General features: G+C 39.2%; 1 protein-coding gene across 16 annotated transcripts in view; it reads left to right on the forward strand.

Annotated features, from left to right (window-relative positions):
• mybpc1 (myosin binding protein C1) overlaps positions 1 to 20506 on the forward strand; it is a 33764-nt gene that overhangs the window by 3695 nt on the left and 9563 nt on the right. For 3 of the 16 annotated variants that reach the window (XM_044186594.1, XM_044186606.1, XM_044186601.1), the window contains exons 2-25: positions 1514 to 1540; positions 3061 to 3132; positions 4115 to 4315; positions 5453 to 5500; positions 7617 to 7658; positions 8235 to 8276; positions 9099 to 9209; positions 10012 to 10160; positions 10273 to 10390; positions 10477 to 10528; positions 11216 to 11272; positions 11991 to 11999; positions 14289 to 14455; positions 14586 to 14718; positions 16568 to 16576; positions 16908 to 17032; positions 17145 to 17250; positions 18051 to 18217; positions 18333 to 18498; positions 18578 to 18684; positions 18795 to 18931; positions 19544 to 19703; positions 19797 to 19901; positions 19985 to 20173. In XM_044186594.1, the coding sequence (XP_044042529.1) occupies positions 1514 to 1540; positions 3061 to 3132; positions 4115 to 4315; positions 5453 to 5500; positions 7617 to 7658; positions 8235 to 8276; positions 9099 to 9209; positions 10012 to 10160; positions 10273 to 10390; positions 10477 to 10528; positions 11216 to 11272; positions 11991 to 11999; positions 14289 to 14455; positions 14586 to 14718; positions 16568 to 16576; positions 16908 to 17032; positions 17145 to 17250; positions 18051 to 18217; positions 18333 to 18498; positions 18578 to 18684; positions 18795 to 18931; positions 19544 to 19703; positions 19797 to 19901; positions 19985 to 20173 (2499 nt within the window). The remainder of the gene's footprint in view (positions 1 to 1513; positions 1541 to 3060; positions 3133 to 4114; positions 4316 to 5452; positions 5501 to 7616; positions 7659 to 8234; positions 8277 to 9098; positions 9210 to 10011; positions 10161 to 10272; positions 10391 to 10476; positions 10529 to 11215; positions 11273 to 11990; positions 12000 to 14288; positions 14456 to 14585; positions 14719 to 16567; positions 16577 to 16907; positions 17033 to 17144; positions 17251 to 18050; positions 18218 to 18332; positions 18499 to 18577; positions 18685 to 18794; positions 18932 to 19543; positions 19704 to 19796; positions 19902 to 19984; positions 20174 to 20506) is intronic. The other 13 variants (XM_044186596.1, XM_044186598.1, XM_044186595.1 and 10 more) reach the window with 13 other exon arrangements.

The following is a 20506-nucleotide window of genomic DNA, read 5'->3' on the forward strand; positions in this document are numbered from 1 at the left end:
CCCACGTCTTTCTTCCCATTCCTTTTCTTCTCACAAATGCAAAACTCCAAATGAATGGTTGACTAAAGCACTGCCACTGGATGACAGTCGGCTGTAATTCTCGCTAGTAGTTCAAAGGAATCAAACTGTACCACATACAGAGAGATATAAACCAAATCTAGTTATTTCATAATTATTTAATTGCTTCAGTGTGAACCCCATAAATTTGATCACCATGGAAAAGACACTTTCGTTATCATCTAAAGCTAGATTTCTACTTAATGGCTGTCACGGCACAGGCAGTACTGTAAAAATAATATGTTGTTAGATCTAGGGGATTTAATTACCACTAAGCCCCACTAACAGGCCGTGGCTTGGGCCATGGTCATTTTGACAACAGTGCATTCAGCTCAGCGTTTCAGTTTAGTTCATTTAGGTTAACAAATAGACACAGACAGAAACAAAACCAGTGTAGGTTTTGATTAATAGTTAGCGTTGGTATTTACCCGCTGATAGCACCACCGCAACAACATACGCATGTGTCGTACATGATCAGGCCGTATTGTGTTTTTTTTCATTTACTTTGTGAAAATGAGAGGCAATGGCAAGGTTTGCCCTGTCTCATTACTGAGCAGGAAACTGCAATTGCCATGGTTATGTTGTTCACTGTGTTCACTGTGATAGAGTGACGATTAAGTTGAGCAGAAGGATGTCTTTGCTAGATGTATGTTACTAAAAAGGAGATGATTATTTAACCTTCCTTAATGTTTTCTTTATTATCAACAATCTTCACCAGCACTGGAAAATTATAGCAGAAAATTCAAGCTGACTATTTATAGTTGTTGTGGTTCCCACATGGTATTTCTGTAGCCACCGTAGCTATGATGCGTAGTTACATTTTTGAGGAGGTGCAAGACAGCTATGGTGGCTACATGTGTAGGGCCTGAAACTATAAATCCCCCAGCTTCATGTCCTTTTAGAGAATTTAAACTAATCTGAACAAGGACAATGAAAGAACAGACTGCTCCAGATGTTTCATGACTAGTCTGAAGCTCCCATGAGTACTACACAAGCTCTCATGGCTCTTTGCTCCACTGACCCACTAATAACAAAAGAGGTTAATTTTTTTAACCCCGTAATTGCATGCCAAGTGTTGTATGGATGCTTTGATCTGCTGAGGTCTTGCGTTGAGTCCTGTTACAGGTTTTGAATGTCATATCCAAACATGTTTCTGTCGCTGCCCACCCCCCCACCATTAGTTTCACAAGTCTAGACGAGGCAGAGGGCAAACAAATGGTGTGTCATGGGGTCCTTCATCATAATCAGTTAAGACTACATGGTGTCTACGCATAAGGAGCCAGTCATCCAACACAAAGATGATATGGCTGAGTGGTGAATGGATATCAATAAAATAATGTGCACAAACGGAAAGACATTTTTGGGTGATTATGTTGTGTTGATTGCATTAAAGAGATGCTACAAGAGATCCCGTTGTCATGTTTGACAGTGATGTGTTTTGTTTTTCTTTCTTTAGATGAGATGCCAAATGGCCAGCCAGAAGGTGAGTTGACAGCGATAGACATCTAATCTCCCCCTGTGACCTCACAGTCTAGCAGATTATCTGCACAATGTATGCACAAGAACAGACATACAATCAGCCAATTTTTGCTTAAAAACAAGGGTAGTGGCACAAGTGAAAGAAGGACTTTGGTAAGAGAATACTTCTGTCAAAGTGTACGCATCAAATCCTTGTTTGCGCTAAGGTGTACAGGCACAGGGCTCTGAACTCGGCGTGAATGTGCAAACACAGTCGCATAGAAGTGTAAATGTGGAGCCAAAAGTCGGCAGTATGGACATGCTGCTGTGCTCCAGAGTGATCTGTGGCGACGACCAAGCTGTCAGCATCTCTGACATTCCTCTTGTGAGCCAGCTGATCCCTCTCTGTTGATTCAGCTGCCGCCCCGGCCGCCCATGTGAGCAAGGTGCTGGCATGCATTTGGCTTTCTGCCGGCCCTTTGACCTTGGGGCTGCAGCATCTTGAGGCTCCAACGTGGCCCGGGGGGTGCGGGCAGAGCCAACTAAGAAGACAACATGTAAATAAGATATATTTTGAGGTATAGAGCTATATCTCCTTCCACATCACGCCCTTGTGCCAAGCTAACATGTCCGGGACCATTCTCTCCACTGAACGCAGAGAGCTGGAACTGATTTTAGCCCTCTACCAACTCCCGTTAAGACAATGAACAAGCCAACCCCACAAAATGTCAAAGTAACGGAGCGTTACTTGGATTAGTGACTGTGATGTAGTCCCTTACACTACATTTTACTGAAAAAAAGTCACATTGCTGTAACGTGATACTAAATAGTGCGTTACTGCTGGTCATAACATGTGTAACAACACATGGACATATAAGTGTAGTGGTATTTTGCATTTCATGATCCAGTAAAGCCATTTTCAGTGCAATTCAGTGCAAGCACGCCTTATCTCAAAGAGATTATAACACAATTATTTAAGGTATATAATGAATGAAACACTGCCTGACAACACATGACACTTTCAGCGAGTGTTGTGGTGGTGCTACAAAATTCAACAGGTAAATCCTACGCTGTCTACACCTGTAGGCATCCACAGTAAAACCACCACAACACCTTGATGGAAGTGTAAAGTATGAGTCAGCCTTTAGCCTTGGTACTATTTTAACTTGGTGTGTTTATTAATGTGCATTTCAATTGTGAACCTCAAATACATTTGCATAATCCTAATATTGACATATTAACAGCACATTTTGTACAATTATAAGCAGGAAAATAGTCTTACAATAACTTTTTCCTGTGTATGTCTCTGTTGTATGAAATGAGAGAATGATCTGATGAAAAATATGATTTATTGTGATAAAGTGTCAATGTGCAAGCAGGTGAGTGGGTGTAGATATGTGAGTTAGTACACGTTTGTGTGTGTTTTTATGTTTGTTTTGGTGTGTATGTTTGAGTGCGAGACTGAGAGAAGCATTGCAGATGCTGAAGCTTTGTGCTTATAAAAAGCAGCTGTTCCATCCACCACTATATTTGTCACATGCTCAGAAAGTGTTGCCCCAGACAGTAACGGTGCCCTGCCCTTACCTGAGATTTCCCTGGAGGTTTCTCCACCCCCAGGTGGGTAACCCTGACGTTCACTTCACTTGCCCCAGAATGTTTCGTTATTTTGCACATCACACACTTACATCACGTGTTCGTTTGGTGTGTGCCATCACGATTTTTTTTTTTCACTTAATTCACTCTGAGAGGCCTGAAACTGCACTTTTCTTGTGTAGGTCTGATGATTGCTCAACACACCTTATGTTCACACAAAAAAGTTAATTAGGTTGACTGTAAGACCATCACCCCAATTGCTGTGCACATATCCACATGTCTGCACTGCTCTACCTGCATTTGCCTTGACGCTTGGTGCTGTCACTTACTCATGCTGTGGCTGTCTACGTATTTGTGTAACTGTATGACGTATTGAATGATTACACAGGAGGTATAGAGGGATTGGGGAAGCTGGGTTTTACTGACTCAGTTGGCTCTAGTCAAAGCTGACCAGCTATCTAAATTTAATGCTACAAGCAATTAGATCATTTCATACATACTGTGTGAGACAATAAATCCCTGCCTCCTTCATCACTTTACAGTATAGATATGCAATGACCAGATTGATGCTCTACTGGTGCACCTGATCAAAACATGAGACACAATGGTGAACCACATTTTTGCTTTAATAATAAATATATTTTGGATAGAAATTATTGATTTAGTTTAGTTTGAATTATTGATTTGGGTTGTTTTTTTAGCAACGCTGGCAGCATTGCTCAATAGAGGGCAATGTCTGTGTGTCAGTTGGTCAGTCCCATAGAGAGCAGAGCATTTTAGCATGCTTGCATTAGCATTTAGCTGAAGGAACCACTGTGTCTTGCCTCACAGAGCCGCTAGCGTGGTTGTAGACTTTTAATCTTGTTTGAAATTACCTTCCTTACTCAATTTGTGGCTATCTGGTCATTAGCTATTTATACCGTTTAAGAAAGCATTGTCTTGCAAGGCTGCTAGTGGTTGTGCTCGATGCTTGCTGCTCCAGCCTAGCGCTTTGTCTGCTGTACAGAGGCGGTAGCAGAGGGGAAAGAGCCAGTAGAGACTGATGGGAAGAAACCAGAGCCCACAGAGCCTGAGCCGTTACAGGCTGTGGTGGCCACCGAGAATGGCTCAAACCAACCACAGCCTGGTGGGGTTGGGGTAAAAGAGCAAACAGAGTCTGGTAACTCTACTGTAAAGGAAGAGGGTCTTTGCTCTCCCCCACTACCTGGTAAGTACACCTCTTAAACATGAATCAGTCCCATGTCGCTCTCAAAATGCATGTTTACCCCTCTACTATAAAATGCTTAAAATGCTACTGAAACAAGCCCTGGAAGTCTTACTAGCAATTTCAGTTACACACTACATGGCACAGCAGCATGGCAAAACTGCCTTTTTTATCTTACATGATCTAAAACTTAGATTTACTCTGAGTTGAAAGTTAATAGATTACCTTGATCTCCCTACTAAGAATGCTATGGACACCACTCCTACTGGTTGGAGCCATGCATTGATTTCCCATTTGCTTTTAAAACAGTCCTCTAATTCCTACATGGCTGTAATAGCATGCAGACTTCAAAGAAATAAAAAATTACACTTGCACCTGAGGGCTTTATGGTGCAGTGGTGCAGAAATATTGGTGCAGTGTCTGAGTTTTAAGATGTCTAAAGAACAAGAACTAATATAGACTAATAAATAATGACTAATAGATTAAGTACTGATTAAATCCTGAAATGGCAAACTGAAGGTGATGCAATTTGTGTGCAAGGTGAGTCATCAAACTCACTTCTTTATTCTATAATCCAGAAACATGAATGTGTAGGCAGAACAGCGAGGCAACAGAAACAATGTAGTATCTTCAGTTGAGTTGGAATTAATTGATCTTCACTGTTTAGAAGCAGAGGGAAGATACTCAGCTTAGGTTACACAGGATTTCAAGCTTTCGTTGGCTTGGTCATGAGCATTTTTTGCAAATATGAGTTGCAGCTGCTGCTTAAAGGTTGATTTTTTTTTATCATACACCTGTGTGTGTATGCGCTCCGAGATGCAAGAGAGCTTGAGCTTTTGTTTCAGCAGCTTGAGAAGCTTGCAACAATGAGCACAAAGCCTTCATGATCCCACACTGCTTTATCGCTCAGATGTACAGTAGTTAGGGTCTTATAGGACACATGCCAAATCATCGATTAATATTTTGGACTCATTCTTCCTGTCCAAGAGCTGCATGTCTTGTTCGATTCATTAAAGTCTTGTCTCGCATGTGATCGATGGCATTTTTGGCCGGCCAGTCTTGTGTCTTGTTGGCCTGCCAGTGATGGACTTGGAGCTTTTTGATAGGTGGGTCTATTTGTCAATGACACCTTTATTGCAGATGATGATGATGCAGCAGCCACTACCCCATCCCCAACACCCCAAGCAGGTTGGTACCCATAATAACCTTTACTACTTCCTAATTTATTCCTCTTCACCTCACCCTTTGAGGACGATTGCAATGGAGTACTCACCTCAAATCAACTCCCATCACCTTGAGAGTGCTTTGAAAATTTTGAGAAGAGCGCTTAAGTACTCTTACGTTACTACTATGGCAATGTTAGTTGGTCAGTTATATTGTGGCATTATATAGAGATCTAAGAAGAGCAAACTGAAATGTTTAATTCATCCAACAATTCAGTTTTCTGGTGTGTAATGTGCATTTCAGCTTTACAGGTTCAGAGTTTTAGTCTTTAGTAACAAAAAAGCATTGGCTCAGACCTACTCCACAGAAATGATATATATTATTTCGTACAGATTTTCATGTCAAATTTGGTAAATATTCTGATGTATGTCTGTGCACTGACATACATGTAGTAAATGTGTGTTTTTTTATGCAAAATTCCTCCAAGCACATCAACCTTTATTTACTCATCTCAAATAAAGGTATGGATGTGAAAATGATATATCACATGTATATATTATGAAATTATATTATATTATATAAAAATTAATACATGGTTTCTTAATGTGTATATGCATATCAATACAAATTCAATATATTGTTTAAAATCGTGTCTATCTACTAAAAGGGAATGATGCTGAATTTCAACTTTTGAATATGTTGTTTATATGTCCCAGGACAGTTTGATATTAGTGACCATTAAATCATTGTATGAGTCCCCTTATGCAGCTATTAATTATGGGCGTGTTCCAACCTTCAGAATAATTAATTACATTTTACAGTATCATTGAATTGAACTCTGATTTCTAGCTGTTGTGAAAGAACAGATCATGCTAAGAAATAGCTAACGTTACGTTTCAAATTTTAGCATTCCTTTTTATGTTGATACACTTTCTTTCTTTCTTTTTTTGCTTTTGTAAAATACTCATACATTTGGGAAATTCACTTACTTCCTGTCTTAATATCAATGTCAATTTGATCTCTGTGCATCCAAAACTAGCTAGCTGAGTGATGTAAGTATTTAGCTTATAGCTTAAAGACTGGAAGCAGAAGCAGGGGAAAAAGCTAGCCTCTGTCTAAATGAAAAGAAAATATGCCTTCCAAGAACTTCAAAGCTGTCTCTATTACATGTTTTTTTTATCTTGTTAGCTACCAAACTAGTCCCCAAATACACCCAAGAGTCAGCTAGGTTTTGTTTAAATTTGGTAAAGTGCAATTTCACCATAAGGACATCTGTGATTCTGTGCAGCTACTGGGCCTACTTTTCAGTTAAAACATTATCTCCAGTGTGTGAGGTAACTGCTAGTTAAACCACACTATATCTTATTTTCTATTTCTACATGCCAGATACTCACAAATGTGTAAATAAGATGTTTTAGAGTCGGGAAAAGGCACCTTTGACTGAGCTATGCTAACTTTCCCTCTGCATTTAGTCTTCATGCTAAGCTAGGTTAAATATTGTGCCACCTGTACTGAACGTACAAACGTGGGTCTTCGCATCTAAATCTTGTTAAGGCAGCAAATAAGTTAATTTACCAAAATGTTAGAGTATTCTAAATGATCTTGCCAATATTTTAATTTCACTTATAGTTAGTAGCATTACAATTAGAGACAATCCTGGATGCTTCCCATTAAAAAAGCTGCTGTGCGGTGGGGAAGTTAACCAGACATACATTTGCCAAACCAACAAGTACTTATCCTTGTAGCCTTTTGTCTTGTAAAACTAAAACTTGTGATAAAGCAAGCATTTTTCTTTTGTGTGGCTTGTCTGAATATCTTTTCTAGGGCAACTGCATTAATGCCCTTACACTTGTAAACTTGCCACAAAGCCACTAAGGTGAAATTCTTGCATTACTGTAAGTGGTTTCAAATCCTATATTTCAGTTTTACAAGAAAAAAGACTTCAAGGATATGTGGTTGATTTGGCACAAGTACACTGGGTTAGCTTCCAATCCAAAATGACGAACACACAGGCTTTTCAACGGAAAATGTCCAGCGGCTAGCCAAACCCACACTGATGTAGACACAATATTCATCAAACTATCTAAAGTAGTTGAGTTTATCCTGATTAATTTCAATGATAACTGTGCTTTCTTCACAGAGGATGCCAATTCACTCAAGAAACTCTCAATTGAGCTGCCTAGTAAGATCCCTCTGTTAAATCCTACCACCATTTTAGCACCTCTGACCAAACCAGTAGGCAACTTTAAATCAGAATTGCCCACTGTCTGAATGTAGGAAACATGTTGGCGACATGTTTATTTCTAGATATTTTTGTGTGTTTGGAGGTTAGCTTTTCAATAGAAGAAAGTGAAGACGTTCAAAACTTCCCTGCTAACATATTACCATACACCTATTAATACAAATTCTTCCAGTGTTAATGTTTTGGGGTGTTACATGATCATGTTTTTTGTTTTCTATACACATAAATTGCCATTTATGTGAATACATTGGAATTCTGATCATAACAGTTATATCTAGGTTTTGTCAATCAACAATCAGTATTCAATCAATATATAGCTTGAAAAAACAAAACAAAGAGCATAGCATAGATTTCTTTATATCAGACTTTTGATTCAGAATTCATCATGCTAATGCTTGCAAATCTGTAATTGCTTGTTGTTTTGTTTTTGTTTTTTTTGAGTGTGTGCTTGCTTCAGTGGACTTTACAGTACTATTTGTTACAATATGCTGTAAATTTCTCTCTGTCTTTGTTTAGATGATAGCGTCCCTGTGCCAGCCATGGGGAGAAAAGACTCAGGTAATAAAGCGGTAGTCAAAAAAGACTCTTATGGTAATTATGTTAATTTTTTCATACACTGCAAGGGAATTTAGACCGGCATCAAGAAAATCAGAATGTGGCTCAAGCAGTTTCCTGTTTTCCGTCATAGCTGGTCAAATGGAGCCTTGCTAGTAGTTTATCATAATCCGTTATTTTGTCCCAAGACTATGGTGTGCAACATGAAAAAGATCGGAGAACTCCTTCTGTCCTCCTCGACGCATTTAGGACGTGACAGGGCTTTTGGAAATTTTAACTTTTTCATTTGCATTAAAGGATTAAAAATGAACAGGCAGCATTTGAGCGCATTGACAAATTTGTCAACTTGTATAAAATGTGAAGACAGGCTCCGACTACGTTAACAACTTCAACTAGACCCGGATAACAACTATATGGCGACAGTGTGATTCATCCACATTCAGACCTCCCATTATAAAGAAGACTGGAGCATCAGGAAAATAAAGAGTTTACAGACAATGAGTTTCCATAATCCTCTATATTTTGCTGAGAACCTCCCTTAAATGTGGCCTGTTATGGACATTAGATGCCCTTTTATGTGTTTCATATTGTCTGTTTCATGCTTTCCATGTTGCAAAGAGCTTAAATTCTGCTGCTGTATGAGGTGTGATGGGTGAAAGTGAGAAAATGTGTCTGTCTTTATAACTCTCCTCTGGTAAGACTAAAACTTTCAGAACAAAAGTGAAAGGTGGGTGCATGAATTCCTCAACTGTATTGCTATATTTTTCCTTGCACAATGACAATGGAGAGCACTGTTTCATGTATGTGTTTCTCCTAACTGAGCAGTGTGGTCTCTGGGAGACGGCCAGGGCCCAGAGGACCTGGACAAGCCCATTGACACCCCACCACTGTCCACTCTGCTGATAGAGAGACCCCAAAGTGCCTCTGTCCCTGTGGGTGAGTCACAGCACAACAAAGTGGAGTTAAAGAAAAGTTGAAAATGGTAAAACATAGGAAATTCTAGATATTAATATGATATTTATGAGGGTGGTGATTCTTCTAAACCATAAAGAAATAGTTAGACATTTTGGGAAACTTTCTTGCTGAGAGTTTGAAGAGAAGACAAATACCACTATCTGTACGTATGTAGCTGGAGCCAGCAGCCTGTTAGCTTAGCTTAGCATAAAGACACAAACAAAAACAGCTAGCACAAAACACTCCTGCCAGCACCTCTAAAGCTAACTAATTAGCGCTTTATATCTTGTAACCACAAATTGACGTTTTTACACTTTATTTTTTGAATGGATTAAACAAACAGATACAACATATTAATTAGTGAGCTTTAAAGGCGCTAGTAGGTGAATTTTGTTACTTCTGGACAGAGCTAAGCAAGCTATGTTCTCCCTGTTTCCACTCTTTATGCTGAGCTAAACTGGCTATTGGCTCTAGCTTCAGCCATTATCATCATTAAAGGACAGATATGAGAGTGGTATTGATCTTCTTATCTAACTCTCTGCAATAAACCCAATAAACACATTGCCTAAAATGTTGAACTCTCTCTTTTAGAAAACATCCAGAGTGGCAATAGACTCAGCATCTAAAGTAATGTCACAATAAAGAGGCATTTTGAGAGCATAGTGCCTCCATAATTTTATGTTTTATAAAATCAGCTTTCAGTGTGATGTTAATGGTTTATCGATTGGACATTCGGACTGTTGGACACATTTTCTCTGTGATCACATTGTATTTGTGTCTAAAGGTGGAGACATCACCTTTGTTGCTAAGGTGGAGGCCAAAGATCTCCTCCGCAAACCCACTATCAAGTGGTTTAAAGGAAAATGGATGGATCTGGCCAGCAAGACAGGAAAACACTTACAGCTGAAAGAGACCTTTGACCGATTCACCAAGGTACTGTACAGCCAGCTAGGCACCCACCTATCCCAGCCCCTACGTGAGCACCACCTCACAGTACACACTAATGGAGCTGTTATACCAATTCTTATATATCACTCCCTGGCAGATCCACACATTTGAGATGCACATTATCAAGGCCAAAGATAACTATGCTGGAAACTACAGGTGCGAAGTCAGCTACAAGGACAAGTTTGACAGCTGTTCCTTTGACTTGGAAGTTAAAGGTTTGTTAAAGCATCAAAGTGCATTATATTAATTCTAATATGTCCACAAAATACAGACTAGCATATGTGTTATTACTGTCTTACAGAAGCTGAACAGGGCTCACAGAATATTGATATTCGATCAGCTTTCAAAAGAAGGTAATGAAAGAAGTGTGATGCAACTACAAGACATGTTGATAGTCTGAAGGAGTCAACAATATGAATTCAGTATGCAACAGTACAGTATTTCCATTTTTTTCACTTTAACTGAACAAACGTATTTGTTTCAGAAAATAGGATCTCTGACAAATTATTACTAATAAATGCTCCTGAAAAGTGAAGAAAAGAATAAGTGCGATGAACATTTCATTTTCAAGTAATATTACTATATGACATATAAGTGTGACAAGATGGTTGCAATAATGTCATTAACCTTTCTCAAAGGTAATTACAAATCAACCAGCCGACTCAATGTGTAATTAAAGGCCAACTCTTGCATTTTAAATCTCCCCCCAAACAATGTGTCTGGAAAGCAATGCAAAGCATCCCAGCTTCACAATGTTGCTGCTCACTAATGTTGCTTCAACATTGCAGAAACATTGTGGCAATATTGCCTGGGACCGCTCTTGAAGTGTCTTACACAAAACACCTTGTTTCAAGCTTTTATCTGGAAAAGACAAAAAAATGGGTTTTTGTGTAAGCACCAATCGTGTGTTAGCTTGGAGCTAATGGATCGATTGATGTCAGAGCCTTTGCTTTGTGTTGCACTTTTAGCATTGTTTTCTAGTGCCTGTAACTGTTTCAACTCTGATTAAATCTTTATTAATCTCTCCTTGTTAACAACAGCAGTGAAGGACAAGACGATGCAGGGGAGCTTGACTTTAGTGGTCTCCTTAAACATAGGTGAGAATCACATCCAGACCCTGAGTAGATTTTGTCAGTATTCAGTATTTTTAAGTCCTTTTTTTTAGAGGTGCTTCTTTTCTCTTTCTTTCAAATCTTTTGTAAATTTGATTTGTGTTAGGCTACTGTATGAGTGGCAAGTACATTTTCACAGATGATACATTACACTATACCAGGGGTTTTCAAAGTCTGACACTGTAGGCCCCCTCAGACAAAATTAAGACAACACCCCCCGTCTACTCTAATGACAAAAAAATATTGATAGTGCAACATGAAAAAAGTTCACATTAATGGTTTTGTCACTCCTATTATTAGTCTTTGTCTTACTTCGACTTAAGGGATAATCACACTCTAAGTTTTGTAACTACAGTTGCCATAATGTATTGGTAGATGTAAAAAGGATGTATAATGTTGCCATGGAAATAGTTCATCTCCATGGCATAGGTGGCTGTGGTCTACAAATACAGTTTTGGTCTTTTTTAGGCTATTTGTTTACATTTTAGCAAATTGGCACCATTAAAAGTATGCTGAATTAGCTGTTCGCAGTTCCTGTTTGCAATGTAGCCATGAATGCACAGACAACTCTCATTGAATTACTTTGATACTAAAGAAAACTTAAAAACGTGATGATTCTGTGAGTACACGTAGTCCTAGTTGTTCACCAGCAAAATTACACATTTATTGTGGGCTTGTCTCTTCTTCTCCCCTACATATTCAGAAATCAAAGGTTAGTAGAGAGAAACCCATAAGTTTTAAAACGATTAGACCTTACTGCGGGTGAGTACTGTAATCCTGTAGAGTCCCCAGCATGGTATGTAGCTCTAGGAATTGGACGAGCAAGAGTGTTGGCCTACTGTAGTACGGTAACACTTCATTTGAAGGCACCATTCCTAACCGCTCTGTCAGCAGTCATTAATGATGGAAATGGACCTTGCATCATAAAAACTCAGGTGACAGCTCTTTATCAAGCCGGTGAAGTCAATCGCCACCTTTATGAGGCAGAGTGCACCATTTTGGATCATTAATGATGTGCTAGTGGGCCATGGAGAAATGATGCGGTAAAATAGTGTTATCGCTACATTGTCGTTTTATTTCAACCTAGAAATATAAGGCAAAAACCACCATGTTTATTTCAGCTTTCTTCATAATTGCCTGAAAATAAACAGATGAGAAATACAAACATAGAATGGAATAATATTTTACACTATTCACCTCCAACCTTTCAGACATTTTGTCTAAAAATGTCTAGAAAGGGCTGACTGAATGTTCTTTATATAAACTAATGGATACACTCATGTCCAGGGCGACATGTTTATTAACTTGGATCTCACAAATCTAACACTGACACTTTCATTATCTAACAGTGTCGGAGCATCTCTGAAGTGATCACTCAAACCAACAACAAACAAAGGGATGGGCCAGTTCATTAGAGGAATATGAAAGTGAAAATGAAAAGATGAAAAATCTTTTTTTTCTGTTGCAGGTTTCCCCTAAATCCCTGCATGCTGCATTTCAACATGTTATTTCACAAAAGCGTTGCAATGACACAGCATTTTTATCACAAGATAGGAAAAGAACTCCTTTATTGATCTGTGTCTCCTCTTGTGAACTATTTTAATCTTACAACATAAATAAATAAATAAATAAATAAAAACCTTGTTTCATCTCCCAAATCTACTCTCAAGTCTTGTAGTGTCCAAAACTAAAAGAACCCAACCCACATTTTCTCCTTAATTCAGCTCCCCTTTAAAGTTTCCCCTTCATCAATCAATGCATGAAAGAAACCTTAAAAAGCCATTTTACAACCATTATTGTGGATTTAATGGCAACCCTAAATGTTAGAATATTATAACAATGAGACTCAGCTTGATGAAGATCTTTAAAAATCTAAAATTTTGGCAGTGCTTGTCCCTCTGGGAACTCTGGTTTCCTCCCACAGAACGATAGCTAGTCCCCGGGAGATAATAGTTGGCAATGGTTAAATGCAGAGGACATTTTTATACTTATAAAGGTAAATGTAAATGTATATTTTTATAACAGGAGCACAAACTGTGTGATAGGTGACATCCTGATAGCTTCAAGATATTATTTTCCAGTTAAGTTTGTAAATTATTGTCACCGAACTATCTTGCACACACAAGACCTACACAAGAGTTTGTGGGATGATCAACCAAAAAAATCTAATTTGTTGAATACTATGCAGGTTTTTTTTAGCTCTCCTAAAAGTGTTAAAATGAATTAAAAGAGAAGGTTCCTTTTTAGAGGATGGATTGTGCCTCAATGGTCCCCGTTTATTTTTTGTAATAACTTCATGGCATTTCATTCCCCCTTTTTTTAATCAAAAAAGATCTATTCAGACTACTTTACTTTAGCTGTCAAGGAACTTCCGATTAAATCCTTGGGGATTTGACACATTAAAAAATAACGTGCAGACACAATTAACCCTTTACAACTTCTAAGCAAATTTACATCTCTGTGGTTTGTGTTAATAGTGCTTCTACTCATGTACAGTTAACATTTGACTCCAGAGCTGGTAGACAGCTCACCATGCCCATCCCTTTGTGTGACATGTCCTGAGGAACGCTCTGCAAGGAAATAGGATATGAAAACCAAAACTGGCAGGGCAGGAACCAAGGAAAACATTAACCTAGTAAAATAAACAGTGATTGGGTGCCCAGTAGCTCACCTGGGAGAGCACGTACCACTATCAAGGCTGAGTCCTTACCACAGTGGCCCAGGTTCAAGTCCGGCCCATGCCCTTTGCTGCATGTCCCTCTCTCCCCCTGCCTTTCCTGTCTCTCTACTGTACTGTCAACATAAAGCAAAATGCCAAATAAAATATTGAAATAAACAAATAAAAAGTGATTGTAAAGCTTAAGGGGGATCCCCTAATCCTACCAGTGACTTAGGAAAGTCCCCTATTCTAGAGGTTAATGAGTAGTTCCTCACGACACGTTGCAAACACCAGCCTATGACTCCTACCCTCACATCGTTCCCTCATATCCGGCACCACTAGGGAGCCGAAACAGCAGGATGAGACCCCAGAGGTCGATGTGTGGGAGATCCTGAAGAACGCCCGACCAGATCAGTACGAGAAGATTGCCTTTATGTATGGTATCACAGATCTGAGGGGTCTGCTGCGGAGGATGAAGAAGATCCCAAAAGAGGAGAAGAAAAGCGAAGGTAAGTCTCCGTTTAACAAATTCTGTATGTGCTCCTTTGGTAAAGTTGCATTTTGGCAATACTCAACAGTTGATTATCAGTCTGGTCAAAAGGGAATCTCAATCTTGGTGTTGGTCTTGTCTTTTCAAAGCTTTTGCAAAGAAACTGGAACCAGCATATCAGGCAGATAAAGGTGGAAAGATCCGCCTGGTGGTCGACCTGGCCGATCCCACGGTTGAGCTGAAGTGGTACAAGAACGGACAGGAAATCAGACCCAGTCCCAAGTATGGAACAACATTTTCTTCAGTCTATCTTTTCTGTCTTCTTCCCTTCAACACTGCACAAATGAAACACATTCTTAAAATAATGCATTTCATTTGTGCCATCGCCCTTCTTTACCAGTTTTCTGGTTTTATGTGTTTTCATTTTGTCACCACTCAGAAGCACAATGGTTCACATGTTTTACACCACACAGATTCATTCAGTCTTTGTCCTCTTTTCACTAATTTACTTAAGCTCAAAAGCATATCATATGACCTATATTTTAACAAATACCCCCATAGAAAGTTGCTTAATAAGACTGTATTTCTAGTGTAACCGTATATCACCGTCACACTTTTACACTGCGGCCTTCCTGGTGTGCAGCTAGTCCAGCCCACTCTACTGTGAACCATTGCCAGTGAACAAATAACATTCTCTCGACTCTAATGTGGCTCTAAACAGTTTCCACACAGTCTCTCACACACATAGTAGGAACAAAGGCCCCAGAGCTACATTTGGGTGTAAATGCGGTGTATGATGTCAACTGTTGTCTTTAATTGCCATTAACTACTCTATATGTCCTCCTCTATACAGGAAAAAGGTGGTACCTCCTTCACAGGTCTTTAACCAAGTCTGGCTTTGGAACAAATTTAATAGATGTTAAATCACATATTAAATAAAGATAAAGATCATGTACTTTAACAACCGATTACCACTGTAACCTTAACAACAACAATCCTATTATTATGTAGGTATCATGATTTTGTTTTTCAAATCTACAATGGCTGGAAGGATATAAGTAATGGTTTTATGTGTTTTGCAAGTATTTTGTAAGACTTGGGTGTAACATACTAGACAGAGTGAGTGACAACAACAGAAACATTCTTGACTTTTGTCAAGGAAAAATAATGTTATATATCCCTTTAAAAAGGAATATATTTTAAAAAAAGCTAAAATTTTAAAGCTGCTGTAACTGATATTTTAATATTGACAGTGAATCAGGAGTAATACAAAAGTCACTATTTGTGACGAATCCACAGAGACTCATCACCCAACTCTGCAGCTCCCCTCAACTCTATAGAGCATTTTAGCATCTTGCAGCTCAATGTTTTGGTTTTACGGCCCACAACTTTACTGTTATGGTTCAGTCTCACCGTTCTCATCAGCTTCGTTTTAGTGAAAAAACTCAAATAAACCCACTTCACACTACCTGCTCAGCAGCAAACAGCAGACAGACAAATTTAGTGACTAGCTGGTGAACATAGAGGAGCTTTTAGCAGCTAAAGAGCCAGATATTTCCCCTCAGGAGTTGGTGGAGACCAAAAAAAGGGCTAAAAAGTAAACAAATGTTTAAAATGTATATCTCATAATATGGTAGCATATCACTCTGTGCTGATTACAGCTAAAAAATAGGGTGCCTCGTAAATAGCATCATCTGTATTCTGCAGTGTATATATTATAGTAATTCCAAAATTGAGATTCAACAATTAATTCGTTTGTAGAATGCTAGAATAGATATTAGGATTACAGACTTGTTGTAAACTAGATAAACACTATGCCTAATCTTTCGTACATTAGCTGAAACTTCTGTTCAAAGCTATGCAAAGTTAAAGCCATCTGGGAGGTTATTGCAATTTTCTGGTTTTGGTCTCATGTGGCATTTTCTCCAGGGCTCCCTGTTCCGAAGACTTCACTATAAAACACTTTTCTCTCTTTTGACACTGTTGCCGACTACATATACCCCTCCAGGCATGATGTCTCTCTGTCTTTGTCTGTCTGTTTATCTGTCTGTCATATCATGGTGCTCTTTCCTGTCTGCCATAATCACTCCCTGTGCTCCGGCCCCATTCTGGCTCCACTGCTGACCTTAAGTCAAAGGAAGTAAGTTCATTCGTCCAGTCTATTCTCACTTCTCCATGTCAGAGTTGTGGTGTGATCCCGCCCCCTCTGTCTAGCCTGACCCTTGGGTTTGTGAAGTGCACTTGATGCATGTTGAGTTTAATAATGATGTTGCAATTCTTTATTTTGTCAACTGTACATTTTGATTTTAAGGATACTTTTTGGTTTCTGTAACCAACAATTTTTGTGATAACTTTGTCTTTCTTTTACTTAATATCTTGGAATAATATCCATTCCTATCTTAGGACTACTGTATATTGACTCATACATAGTGTAGGTGACCAGTGATGTGACTAATGGACCTCCTATTTAGGTATATTTTTGAGCATAAGGGCACACAAAGGATTATGGTCATCAACAACTGCACCATGAACGATGACGCAGCTTATTCTGTAGCTGCAGGAGACGAGAAATGCGCCACAGAGCTGTTTGTCAAAGGTATTACCATTAACTATTCACCTTTATTTAACCTATAAACAACTGTATATGGCCAGATATGTTGCAGATTTGTTAGTGTTGTTCAGTTTCTTCTTCCTCTCTTGTCTTATAGAGTTGCCAGTTAAGATAGTTAAAGGTATTGAGCCTGTGAAGACCACAGTGAATGAGAGGATTGAGCTGGAGTGCGAGGTGTCAGAGGAAGGTGCTCAAGTCAAATGGTAAGAAAGCATTTAAAGGTTCGATGTTACATATTTTCAATAACTTTTTCAATAAGTTGCTGTAAGGATTAGAAGCCTCTTTCAGCTTGGAAAATGCATTTTTTACTGCGTGTCACCAAGTCATGTGTCACAGTTTGCTTTATGACTCAAATGCATTGAGATTGTGGGTTATGTAGTCTTAATTTGAAAGAACATTAGCGCTAACAATGCCATCAGACTGAGATAAAAGCTCCAAAGTTCAAAAGAATTTCCTAGGAAGTTTCCTGGAAAGAAATTTGTAATTTGGTGCTCATAATAGGTCAAATTGAGGCATTGTTCCTGTTAATTAATTAATTCATCTTTTAGTCAGTGCACTGCAGGTCAACCGCACATAAAATAAATATAAACTTTGACTACAGGCAAGCATACAATTCAACATAAATGAAGAATAAAGTTTCCAATAATAAATCAATATTTACTTGGGCTTAAATGGGGATGTTCTTTCAAGGAAATCCCTCTGGAAATCAACAACTGGTTATAAACTCAACACAACTCATTAAACTCTGATAAATGTCTCAGGAATCTGTGAATTAGTACCAAATTAAATTGTTCTTTCAAGGTAACCTTCATGAAATTATTTGGAAATAATGAACCCATAAGATAAAGCTTTGCAATAGATCTTGACAGGAATTAATGTAACAAGGTAACACTTAATTTAACACTGTTAATGCAACAATGATACATTCTACATTTAGCTCTTGTAAGTTGTTTGCTGCTCATTTAGTGTATGTGACTCTTTCAAATTATTCTTCCTCCTTCAGGATGAAGAACGGCGTTGAGGTTCCAACAGGAGTGCGCTCCAGATACCGAGTTAAGTGTGAAGGAACCAAACACTTCTTAGTGATTGATGATGCCTCCAGGGAGGACACTGGGACATACTCCATCATGGCCACTGGTGGCACATCTGAGGCTCACGTACAGGTTGACTGTATGTAGCATCCCGACCTTTTTCATAATTTCTGTTTGTTTGCATGCTTTTCAAAGGAATCAGTATTAATAATTTGCTCAATTCTGTTCTATACCCTTCTCATACTTGCAATTAGTGAAACCATTGAAGGTGTACCAGGACCTGCAGGATATGACGGTGATGCTGGGTCAACCTATCAAGCTGCACTGTGAGATTTACCCAGGCAATGTCCCAGGTCGTTGGTACAGGAATGGACAGCTGATCCAGCCTAATGACCGCATCAATATCATACATAGAAATAAGTATGTAATCTCTCTTAAGCTCTGTTCAATCAAAACTAATTTCACACAAATACTAACTAAGATAATTTTGCTTTTCCAGGGTCCATCGTCTTGAAATTGCAACCGGCTCCCTTCATGATGCAGGAGATTACACTTTTGTACCTGAGGGATATTCACAGAGCCTCTCCGCCAAACTTCACATTATTGGTACACCACCCATGCTTCATTGGACTGGAGAACTTTATATCTTGACATTATGCTGAAAAAACACCAAAATTTTATATATTTTATGATGTTGATGATTTCATTTTCTGCAGACCCACCAAGGGTGCACTTGGATAGCTTGAACTTCCCAGACAACACGGTGACAATTGTGGCAGGAAACAAACTTCGCTTGGAGATCCCCATCAGTGGAGAACCAGCACCCAGGGTGGTGTGGATGAAGGGAGAAAGGGTGAGCATCAGTCTTCTTAGTCTTAAACTATTTTAAAGTATAAGGCTGGTATTATTTTCTTCTTCTTTTTTTTTTACTGTCAACAAATCCCAGAAAGAAAGTACTTCCCGACTTCCCTATATTGTCTCTGGCACTCAGGCCCAAGCCCATAGGTTCCTATGGAAGGCTAAATAATTTCCTAAAACAGCTGGGCACTGTAGGTTTTATCAAACATTACACAAACAGGAGCAAACAGTGCATTTGTTGGGGACTATTTTCAGCCGCGGAAACAGAGAGCAAGAGACGAGCAGACACACACACAGGCCATGCCCCTCCCCCCAGATCATCACAAAAGGCGATCCTTTTAACTTCATTGTAAGCAACGCCCCACAGAAACACATAAAAAGCTTTGTGTTATAAATTTATGAAGTTATTATAAAGATCAGCTCTTTATAGTTATTGGAAAAGAGCAGAGGAGCAGACTCGCTTGCTGAGTGGTGTGGGAAAATGCGCTTCTGGTGTGAACAGCCAGGCTACTGCTCGCAGGAGAAATGACCTAGCGTGGCTCTTCGAGACGCTTCCACCTCCTATGTGTCCCCGGCGTTACATATAATTTGTTCTGTCTTGTCTTAGGTGATTCTTGAGTCGGGCAATCGTGTCCGAGCTGAAACATACGGTGACCAGACCAGCCTGACAATTGACGTCACAGAGAGGGAAGACACAGGCAACTACAAGATAGTCCTGCAGAATGAGGCTGGTGAAGCCACAGCCAGTGTCAAAATCAAGGTTGTAGGTAAGTGATCACAAAACACTTCAATCAAAAGACCATGTGAAGAATTGCAAATTTGTTTCTTGAATCCTTAATATGGCCTTGTGTTGTCTGCAGACATCCCTGACCCTCCAGAGGCTCCCTTGGTCCCAGTGGTGGGTGGTGACTGGTGCTCTATGACATGGGAACCACCAAAATATGATGGAAGTTCACCAATATTAGGTAAACATCGCATCTTACTTAATACCACATCTTAAATGTATGTGTTGGTATTAAATGACAAGCTTTCTGACCGTCCTCTAAAGGCTACTTCATTGAGAGAAAAAAGAAACAGAGCTCCAGATGGATGAGACTGAACTTTGACCTGATCAAAGAAACATCATTCGAACCCAAGAAGATGATTGAAGGAGTGCCATATGAAGTGCGGATCTTTGCAGTCAATGCCATTGGTGCGTCCAAGCCCAGTGAACCATCCAAAGCCTTTGTTCCCCTCGGTGAGTAGCCCAAATGTTTTCATGAATATCCACTTACCCATCTAAACACTGGCCTTTAAGCTGTTACTGCCATCTGATCAGGAAAGCATTACACAAGACTTCAGTTTATCTAACAACCGTTTCATAATAATGGAGGAAATTTCAAAGAATGGGCCTGTGAAAGTGCATGTGTGATCTGCCCTTGGTACCCCGGCGACACAGCTGTTCCCATACCCCACCATCCCAAGCATTCTGACTGTGACCTCCACTGGACACGCAGGAGCTTTACAAGATATGAAATATGTCTTTATAATGGCTGCCAAATTAACTGTGGATTAGAGGTTTAGCAGATCA

The sequence above is a fragment of the Siniperca chuatsi genome, linkage group LG23, assembly GCF_020085105.1.
Source record: "Siniperca chuatsi isolate FFG_IHB_CAS linkage group LG23, ASM2008510v1, whole genome shotgun sequence".
Classification (NCBI taxonomy): domain Eukaryota; kingdom Metazoa; phylum Chordata; class Actinopteri; order Centrarchiformes; family Sinipercidae; genus Siniperca; species Siniperca chuatsi.